We start from the raw sequence: 10,558 nt of genomic DNA on the forward strand, positions 1-10,558 counted from the left end.
ATCTATGAAGCTTACTAGGATCCTATGACCCCTGCTGACTTCGTGCCCCTGGGGCAGAGGACTGGACTCGATGATCTTCCAAGGTCCCTTCCAGCCCTAATATCTATGAAATCTATGAAATATCTGTGACATCTGAAACTGAACAAATTCATGCTCAGGGGCAACCAGCACGGTTTCATTAGGGGCAGGTCATGTCAGACCAACCTGATTGCCTTTCACGATCAGGTCACAAAAGCATTGGAGGCAGGTGTCGCTGTGGATGTAGTCTTTCTGGACTTCAGCAAGGCCTTTGACACTGTCTGCCACCCCATCCTCATTCAAAAACTAGGTGACTGTGGCATTGATGCCTACATAGTCAGATGGATTGCAAATTGGCTGAGCGGTTGTACTCAGAGGGTGGTGGTGGGCAGGTCATAATTGACCTGGGGGGAAGTGGGCAGCGGAGTCCCCCAGGGCTCGGTCCTTGAGCCCACGCTGTTCAATATCTTTATTAGCAATTTGGACGATGGGGTGAAAAGCAACCTGTTCAAATTTGCTGATGATACCAAAATTTGGGGTGAGGTGGGCACACTAGTAGGGAGGGAAAGACTGCAGCAAGACCTGGATAGGTTGAGGGTGGGCTAACAAAAACAGGATATGTTTCAATACGGACAAGAGCAGGGTGCTGCACTTGGGCAGTAGTAACTGGCAGCACACTTATAAGATGGGAAACTCCCTTCTCGAAAAGGGATCTTGGAGTCATCACTGACTCCAAGATGAACATGGGCCGACAATGCGAGGTCATGGTCGGCAGGGCCAACTGGACCTTATTGTGCAACCACAGGTGCATCTCAAGTAGGGCCAAGGAGGTGATCCTCCCCCTCTACGCGACACTGGTCAGGCCGCAGCTGGAGTACTGTCCAGTTCTGGGCACCCCACTTGAAGAGGGATGTGGACAACATGGTATTCAAGGCCTTAGATGATTCGCTTGCTGCTCCAAAGCTCTCCATAATCATCGCTCGCCTGCGTGCTGCCTCTTCCTTTAAACTCAGCACCTTTCTCCTCTCCACCTCCCCCATTGCTCCGCCTCAAGCAAAAGGGCAGGGCTCACATTCAGGATCAAGATGTCTCCCCTGCCCTGGGTAGACCGCCTACGTGGTCACAGCTCTTCCCCTGCAGGTCGTTTTGAGCCCTTTGTTGCAGTCTGGTTTTCTAATAAAATGTTTTTAAGGAAAAAAAAAAAACCAAAAAAACCCACTGCCATAGAGATGATGTTCCAGAGGACGCAGCAGGTCATGAAGGAGTCAAGGAGGGACAGCACAGAGGACAAAACAGCGGGGATGTAGCTCTAAGAAGGGATCTACCATCCATGGGGCAAAGGAGGGGAGGGCTTCCCTTAGTCACTGCACCATTCCTCTTGCCCTCCAGTCTCCCTGTGCCCTGCAGCCCTCCGCACCCTCCTGCTCTCTCCATCCAGGGGAGCTGGCAAGGGCACTCATGGGCAGTGGCAGCAACACCAGGCCCTTCAGCAGCCTCCCCATGTCCCACCCCAGCCCCTCTGCCAAAGGCTTTGCTCCCCACTGATGCCTTTACTCATAGCCAGGCCTGCACAGTAGTCTCATGTCCTGCTCCTGTCCCAGGAGAACAGAGTCCTGCAACTTCCTCCAGTGGAAAGGCTCGGCTATGTGGGCTCTTGTCTCTGACCTCTGCCCACAGCATCTGGTCCTGGGGTCTCTGGCTCATGCCCGCCTTGCTTGCTGCCTGCCTTCAGAGGAGCCACAAGCAGCTATCTCAGCAGAAGCACATGTGTGCAGCCCACCTACCTCTGTGTGAACGTGCTCCCCTGCCTTCCACACACTGGAACAGCACAGGGACTCCCAGGGAGGGAGGTCTCCCCTCCCTGCAATCCTCCCTCTCTTGAGGAAGCAGTAGTAGGGCCAGACTCCCTGAAAGGGGGCAGTTACCTGACGGATACGGGGGTGATTTGGGCATCTGTGCAGCAGTATATGTCCCAAGGATTATTATGGAGTCAAATGGCTGTGGCACTTTCAGGAAGGCCTCAGTACTCTGAGTGGGAGATTACAATGTGCTACATTTCACCAGGAGAATATTTTTATACTTTCCCCACCCTTCCAGGGGGGAAGGTAGGACCTGCCACCAGCTGCACCTCCTTCACCTCTCCTAAAACACTGCACTCACGTAAGGGACTCTACTACCTCCTGCCCAGGGTTCATTCAACACGGCAGGGTCCTGGCTGCACAGCGGGACAGGGCAGTGGAGCCCTGAGTGGGACCAACTCCTGCTCCTGAGGCTTAGGAACAAGCTCTGCGTAACAGTGAATCTTCTGAAAGACAAGGGTCTGGGAAGTGGGAAAGAGATCTGCCCTGGAAAGGGTTGAGGATTCCCACAGCACAGCTCTGCAGAGTACACAGACACCAACCACAAGGTACCATGTTCAGTTCAGGAGCTTTGCTAGCAGGGATGTCAGGAGAGAATGCAAAAAAGGGAGGGAGGGAAGAGTGTCAGGGTGACAGTATTTGGATCTTGGGGAGCATTGGATTTGCAGCTGAATAAAAGGCTTAGCAAAGCTGCTGACCAAAAAGCTGAATGGTATGTTAAAAGTAACACTGCAAGACACTTAGGCAAGCATTTTCCTCACGATACAGTACTGTTCTACGATATATAGCTCACTGTGTACAAGAAACAAGATGTAGACCTCTAGCTATCATGAGGAGATAAAGCACAAGCAAGACCTTGGAGATGGTGAAGACATCAGCAAGAAACTTCAAGTGATGGAGAGAAGCAGAGGTCAGGGTTTTAAGCATGCGCTCATAGCAAAAAGACATGTAAATGAGTGACATGCAAAGGCAACTGCATGCTAATGAAGTAAGCAGTAGACAAAGGTGGAGCTTAAGATGGGAAGGACTAAGGGTGGAGCAAAGGTGGGGTAAATGTTAATGAGTAAAAATCAAGGTATATAGATATGAAAAGAGAGAATGTTCACTGCAGCTCCCCAATTTGTTGAAGCTGGCCCAAAGATCTCTCCACTTTGAATAAAGCTGTTGACGAGCAATGCGTGCATCGATCCATTTTCTCCCTACTTGCTGGGCATCGCATAGAGGCAGGGTCTAACAAAGAGCAGGTACCAAGTGCTGCACAGGTCTGCAGAGGCTGAAAAGCAAAACAGGTAAAAAAGGCTAATAGGGTGGCAGTAGCAGCTCCTGGCAGACCCCACTGGGCATGGGCAGGTCTGGGAGAGGGCTGATGTGCTGGTGAGGAAAGGCGAGGTCAGGGAGGAAGGTAGGGAATGCTTCCTCAGCCATAAATGAACTCCTCCCTGCAACTCAGGGGCTCATATGCCAGAAGCCCTGGAACAGGAGGAAGGAGAAAGCTGGGAGGCAGCCAAGGAAAGTCCCTGGGTGTCGTTTGAAGACAGCGGTCTGGGGGAGGTCACCCTATCATTAAGGCACTTCTTCCCCTGGGACTACTATCTGCTTTTAATTCATGATGGGGAATGCATAGGCTCCAAGCCTGATACAAAGATCATCTCCTCATCACATGGAGAAGACGCAGCAAACACTATCTGGCACAGGGACACGTGGCTCAGGACCATACAACCCCCACCAACAAAAGAAGAGAGCGATGGCAGCAGAGAAGAGGACCAGACAAGTGGTATGGAGGACAGCCACAGTGACAACAGCAGCAGCAGTGGGTCCTCCAGTGGAAGCTGGAGTGACAATGAAGAAGAGACCAGTTGAGCAGAGTACCTGACCCCAGAAACGGGGCATGACTAGGTGTGAAGGGAGGGCTGGTTGGAGAGACCAGAAAGGACTGGGTGCATTGTGTGTGTTTTGCACGTGGCTTCAGACATTGTAATGGGTACGGGTGGCCAGCGGGCCTTTGTACGGGTGCTCAGGTGCACAGGAGTGTGGGTACAAGGGTGCAGGGTTTTTTTTTTTTCTGTAACAGGATCGGTTTAGATACATACAACCATATATAGAGAGAGAAATATATTTTTACAAAAAACAAATATCATCTCCCCTTCGTTGGGGCTGATCTCTGCCTGAGGTGTTTCTTCTTACCCCTTCCCCACAATCAAAACTTGGGGGTGAGTGTCTGGGTTCTGGACTCCCACTGTGCCCTACAAGGGACAAAGCCTGGGGGAACTCTTTGTTCAGGTCACCAGCATGAGGGTGCTTGTCTGAATGCACCACTGGTGGGTGCTGAGCAGGCAGACATCTCCCAGGGCTTCCTGCACGGCTGGCAGAAATAGAGATGCTTCTGGGTGTGGATGTGCTGATACTGGGACAGGTGGGAGAGATGGGGGAAGCTTTTCCAATACTCAGAGCACCGATGTAGCTTCTCCCCTGTGTAGATGCACTGGTGTTCGGCACAGGCTGCCGGAGTAGGTGAAGCTCTGCCTCCACTAAGAGCAATGATGTGGCTTCTCCCCCTTTGTGGATGCACTGCTGCTGGGCCAGCTTGGAAGAGGGGGTGAAGCTCTTCCCACACTCATAGCACTGATCTGGCTTCTCCCTTTTGTGGATAAGCTGGTGCTGGGCCATATGGGAAGAGTGGGGGAAGCTATTCCCACACACAGAGCACTGATGTGGCTTGTCCCCTGTGTAGACATGCTGGGGCTAGGCCCACCTGAAGGACAGTGTGGAGCACTTCCCACATGCAGAGCACTAATGTGGCTACTTCCCTGTGTGGATCAGCTGATGCCGGGTCAGGTGGGAGGATCGGCTGAAGCTCTTCCCACACACAGAGCACTGATGTGGCTTCTCCCCCGTGTGGATGAGCTGGTGATGGGTCAGGTGGGAGGGTCGGGTGAAGCTCTTCCCACACTCAGAACAGCGATGTGGCTTCTCCCCTGTGTGGATGCGCTGGTGCTCAGATAGATGGGAGCATTGGGTGAATCTCTTCCCACAGACAGAGCAGTGATATGGCTTCTCCCCTGTGTGGATGAGCTGGTGCCGAGTCAGACAGGAGCGCTTGGTGAAGCTCTTCCCACACGCAGAGCACTGATGTGGCTTCTTTCCTGTGTGGATGAGCTGGTGCCGGGTCAGAACGGAGCGGTTGGTGAAGCTCTTCCCACACACAAAGCACTGATGTGGCTTCTCCCCTGTGTGGATGAGCTGGTGATGGGTCAGGTGAGAGGGTCGGGTGAAGCTCTTCCCACACTCAGAACAGCGATGTGTCTTCTCCCCTGTGTGGAGGCGGTGGTGCTCAGCTAGGTGGGAGGACTGGGTGAAGCTCTTCCCACACACAGAGCACTGAAATGGCTTCTCCCCTGTGTGGATATGCTGGTGCTGTTTCAGGCTGGAGATGTAGGTGAAGCTCTTCTGACACACAGAGCACTGATATGGCTTCTCCCCTGTGTGGATGCGCTGGTGCTGTGTCAGATTGGAGCGGTTGGTGAAGCTCTTCCCACATGCAGAGCACTGATGTGGCTTCTCCCCTGTGTGGATGCGCTGGTGCAGTGTCAGGCTGGAGATGTAGGTGAAGCTCTTCCCACACACAGAGCACTGATGTGGCTTCTCCCCTGTGTGGATGCGCTGGTGCTCAGCTAGGTGGGAGCGCTGGGTGAATCTCTTCCCACAGACAGAGCAGTGATATGGCTTCTCCCCTGTGTGGATGAGCTGGTGCCGAGTCAGACAGGAGCGGTTGGTGAAGCTCTTCCCACACGCAGAGCACTGATGTGGCTTCTCCCCTGTGTGGATGAGCTGGTGCCGGGTCAGACCGGAGCGGTTGGTGAAGCTCTTCCCACACACAGAGCACTGATGTGGCTTCTCCCCTGTGTGGATGAGCTGGTGATGGGTCAGGTGGGAGGGTCGGGTGAAGCTCTTCCCACACTCAGAACAGCGATGTTGCTTCTCCCCTGTGTGGAGGCGCTGGTGCTCAGCTAGGTGGGAGGACTGGGTGAAGCTCTTCCCACACACAGAGCACTGAAATGGCTTCTCCCCTGTGTGGATATGCTGGTGCTGTTTCAGGCTGGAGATGTAGGTGAAGCTCTTCTGACACACAGAGCACTGATATGGCTTCTCCCCTGTGTGGATGCGCTGGTGCTTGGTCAGGTTCCACGATTGGGCGAAGCTCTTCCCACACACAGAGCAATGATGTGGCTTCTCCCCTGTGTGGATTAGCTGATGACGGACCAGGTCAGAGGACCAGGTGAAACTCTTCCCACACACAGAGCAAGGATGACGCTTCTCCCTTGTGTGCATGCACCTGTGCCTGGCTAGACTGGAGGGCTGCCTGAAGCTCTTCCCACACCTTGTGCAGCCGTGTGGCTGCTGCCTCCTCTGCACAGAGAGGCTGGTCAAGCTCTTCCCACACTTGGTGCTAACATGGGGCTTCTCCCCAGCATGCTTTATCTTGTGCAGAGCCAAGACTGAGGGGCAGCTAAAACTTTTCCTGCACTCAGGGCAGGAGTGGGCTCTCCCCCTGCGCTTGGTGGTGGGCTCCTGCTTCCCTCTGAGGCCCCCCATACTGCCTTGCCTTGCATGCAGTGTCTCTCTCCAGTGGGCCTTTCCTTTCTGCCTCTTCTGGTGTCTCAGCACCACAAATTCATCCCTGGACCTTGGGCTGTTTTGGGCTTGTTTCCCTTCTTCACTCCAATGCCCAAATAGAGACGGGACCTTGTTCACTGCTACATTCTCCTGCTTTTGGAGCATCCCCTGACCCTTGTGCCATTGGTCTGTTGCTGGGGTCAGGGAATCCACCTCACCCATACTCCCCAGGGAAGCCCATGCTGGCTCCAGCTTTCCAGGCCCCTCCTCAGCAGCTGGCTCTTCAGTTCTGCTCAGCAACCAGGCATGTCCTGCATGGGAGGAAGAAACACCAGATTAGTCCCTGCCCTGCTGCCAAGGGGCAAGCACTGCTACTCCTTCTGCTGGGATGGGCCTCAGAGCAGGACTGGACCTTGGCACTTGTGTTTCCTCAAGAAAACTAGGTGTTTCTGCCAAAATCCCAAGTGCTGGGCGTAAGGCAGTGCCAGGTCTCTGTGCCAGTCTCATCTTCTCTACTCGGTGGGGTTAAGAGGCAGACTCTCAAGGTTTCTGGCCCAGCTCTCAGCCCCATCACCTCAGGCCCTGCTCCAACAAACACGTGGGACATGTGCGTTTGCACTGTACCTGAATGGCTTCATGTTTTAACAGGCTGAGGATGAGACCAGAGGGATCTGATCAAAGGAAAAATGAGGCTCTCAAAGGGCTGCTGTATCCCACAGCACTGGTGCGTCCAGGGGCAGATGGTGCTGAGCCCTACACCTGACTGGGCTGACACACGCCAGAAACCCCAGGGCTTTGGTGAGACCCATCTGCAATGCTTGCCCTTGATCTCTGGCAGTCCTGAAAGCAGCATCTAGGTACAAGGGTGAACAGCCTCGTGGTGCATGTCCAGGACTTATCACCAGTCAGGAGTGTGTGCTGAGCACTGCTTTACACTGCTTGGTAGCAAAACCCATCATGGTTCATGCATTATCCCTCCAAGAAATGTTCTGGGAGTGGAGGATTGAGAGCAGTGATCTGCTTCCTACCTGTTTCTGGGGCAATGTCTGGTGCAGGGAATGAGCCCATGGAGCTTTCCTCTGCTAATGAATCCCAGGCAGCCTCCACATCACAGACAGCTGCACTGGGACAAAGGCCTTGGCACGAACCCGCACACGGACTCTGGGCTGAGCCTCAGGCTTCGTAACACTCGGGGCCCCAGAGAGGAAACATCACAAGGGGTGATTCCGGTGCAAACAGTGGGGGGTTCATTTCCCCCCACAACATGAAATCTTCTGAATCCCACCCACCCCACCAACTCACTTCATGCAACCTGAGGCCAGGATTACACACGCCCCGTGCTCCAGGTCAACCAGACCAGGAGACACCAGGGACAGCCCCAGCCTCTCTCTTGTCCAACAAGAATGGCTGGGGGTGAAAAAGCCCAGAAGTGAGAGGCTGTGCCCATGAGGGTGAAGATAACCAGGGCAGAAGAACCGAAAGATTAGTCCTGACTAAGTCCTCATAACTACACCCTCCTAGGACTAGTTAGTATGGTGGAGCTACTTGAGGCACGGCAGTCTCTACGAAATGCCACGTTGTCACCCCTGAGAAAGGCGAGTGCAGAGTGCCTGAAAACCTTGGCTCCCACTGCCTTGTGGTTTACTCTTGGCTGGGAAAGGATAGGGGGAGCCTACCCCAACAGAAAACCCCTGGTGAAAGCCAAGGAAGGAAAGTGTGTGGGAGGGTACACCTTGCAGCAGCTGTCACTTGAAGTAGAAAATATTGCTAAAAAAGCAGCCTCTCAAGCTGCAAAGAGAGGAATCTCTGAAGGAGCTCCAGCAGGGCCAGGGCCAGGGCCAGGGGCAGGGCCAAGCCACAGTGTCAAAAATGATCCAATGACAGGAACAAACTTAAAGGGGGTTAAGCCCTTCCCTTTTCTGTCTGTGTTTTCCAGGATGCGGACCAGCAGTGAATCATCACGAAGTTCACTTGGTACAAAGAAGATTCAAGGTTCACTGCGTTCTCCATAGTCATTGTCTTGCTTGCTCGGCTGTGTTTGTATACCGTTATTGCTGTAAGTGGCTGTGGTGTTAACTGTGCTAGACAAGGAAATGTAAGTACAAGTTCTGGATGGGTTCTGGAATATCTGCAAAGTGGCTACAGAAAATGGTACATCCCTGGAGCATGGCCTCCTGGGCCTCAAACATATCAGTCACGCCAAAGATCGAGAAGGGCGGACTGACCTTTTGTTTGGATTCTCATCCTTTTGTTGGTTTCCTTTTGACGATTATCTACAATGGCACAAGCAATACACTTGAAAGAACAAGGAAAGTGTTGCCGACTGTATAAAAGGGGCAGAATTCCTGAGAACACATCTGGTCCGAAAAAGCTCTGACCATGAGATGTTTCTCTGCCATCTTAAATATCAAAGAAAACCATCATTTCAGTACTGGAAGAGTTTAGAAAACTAACCCATAATTATGACTGGTGAAAAACTGTTCAGCTGGTAAGGAACTTGAGGATTAGACAATTTAGACAAGTTACTGAAATACTGGACAAAGGAATAGGGTGTTGTGTGCATGCTCTTACTCTGGGGAGTTGGGGCGCGGTCGTGCATTTCTACGTGAACAGCAGGAAAGCCAGAAACAAACATCTCCCACACCCAGCGGAGGACACGAGGCTGGCACCACCAAACACTGCTGCTGTAATATCTAAAGGAGCCATGTGTCAGGTTGTAATGCAGGGAGGAACTTGTAAAAATTACTATTAAAGTTTACTTGATATTAAATCAGACAAGAGGCCATGTCTATCCTTGGGGGTCTTTGGCAAAAAGACTACCGAGAGTTTCCATAGTTTGAATTTCAGGGGGTGGAACAACACCTGTCTGCACACACGACAGCATAAGCTATATGAGGTCAACACCCTGAAATGGCAGCACAGGGCAGGTCTGCAGTTTCCAGGCTCCCTTTCACCCTGGGCATGGAGCATTTGCGAGAGGGGAGTTGGGTGGAGGGGACAGCCACAACTCACCTGGCAGCACGTCCTCCGACCTCGAGATTGCCCCACGGTCCTCATCACAACAGACCCAGAGCTCCACCTGTCCTCCCTGGATGCGGCAGATCAGTTCAGGGGCAGGGCCTCGATATCCTGTTTGGGAAGTGGTTAGAGAGAGTTTAACCATTGGTACTGGATGCAGAATGAGCAACTGAAATTTGGGGAATGGAGCCAATGAACTCAAGGATTAGACTAAGGACTTGAAGGACAAGGGAAGATGGACATTTAGGATGAAAGGGAAGGCATAGCAGGGGGAAGAGGATGGTCCTTTTCATCCAGGTAGTGGATGTATGGTCACAGGAAGCAAACACCAGTGCAATTCCAGGCAAATGAGTGGAAATGAGTTTGGACAGGACACACTAGGCAAGAGAGGGAGGAAATGAGAATAACTGCCTAAGGAACACCTCCTGGAGCTGAAGGAACAGGCGTTACAGCATCAGTGTCTCCTGCCCTGCTGCCCCCACAGCCCTGTCTGCACTCACTCTGCACTACAGCGCTTTGCACGCTTAGCCAGGACAGCCAGGGGTACGTTACTCAGCTGACACATGACATGCAGGGATCCTGGTTTTCTCTTTAAAAATTGCAAATTCTCTCATAAAAAAAAACAAACCCATAGCCCCCCAGCCCTGCAATGGCCCGTGAGCAGGGAGTCAGTGAGCAGGGACTGTCAACAGGAGCCGTTTCCAGGCAGTTTGCAGGCAGGAGTGCAAGCCCCCTGCAAGGGCGCGCCTGTGTTTGCGCCGGCATTGGCACAAGGTGGGCAAGCAGAAGCCAGGTCCGATTCTTCAACAGGGGAAAGAGGAAGACAGGTCACTCTACAATAGTGGTAAGGACATGGCAGGCTGTCTGGCAGGGCCTCTGTGGGCTGTGCGGGGAGTGCACGGTGACCCTCGCCTGTCCCACGTGTCCCCACCTTCGGGTCCTGGAGGGGCAGGTGAGGGAGCTCCAGGAGGAGGTCAATGGGCTGAGGGGAATCAGAGCTGCCGAGGACAAAATTGATGAGTATTTCCATTCTCTGCAGGGTCAAGTAC

General features: G+C 52.9%; 1 protein-coding gene across 1 annotated transcript; it reads right to left on the bottom strand.

Annotated features, from left to right (window-relative positions):
- Positions 1–4,021: 4,021 nt before the first annotated feature.
- LOC132249254 (zinc finger protein ZFP2-like) lies at positions 4,022–9,970 on the bottom strand. Its single transcript, XM_059723845.1, has 2 exons — positions 9,504–9,970; positions 4,022–6,802 (listed from the first exon to the last, which is right to left on the bottom strand). Exons 1-2 carry the CDS (start codon positions 9,652–9,654, stop codon positions 4,677–4,679), a joined length of 2,277 nt encoding a protein of 758 aa, XP_059579828.1. The 5' UTR covers positions 9,655–9,970; the 3' UTR covers positions 4,022–4,676.
- Positions 9,971–10,558: the final 588 nt, after the last annotated feature.

The sequence above is a fragment of the Alligator mississippiensis genome, chromosome 1 (assembly GCF_030867095.1).
Source record: "Alligator mississippiensis isolate rAllMis1 chromosome 1, rAllMis1, whole genome shotgun sequence".
Taxonomy (NCBI): domain Eukaryota; kingdom Metazoa; phylum Chordata; order Crocodylia; family Alligatoridae; genus Alligator; species Alligator mississippiensis.

Bases quoted from the DNA above. Each gene is read 5' to 3' on its own strand.
- LOC132249254 (XM_059723845.1), bottom strand. From the start codon at position 9,654: ATGGTTAAACTCTCTCTAACCACTTCCCAAACAGGATATCGAGGCCCT. The intron at 6,803-9,503 runs GTGAGTTGTGGC...CCTCCCATGCAG, and splicing joins GTCGGAGGACGTGCTGCCAG to GACATGCCTGGTTGCTGAGC.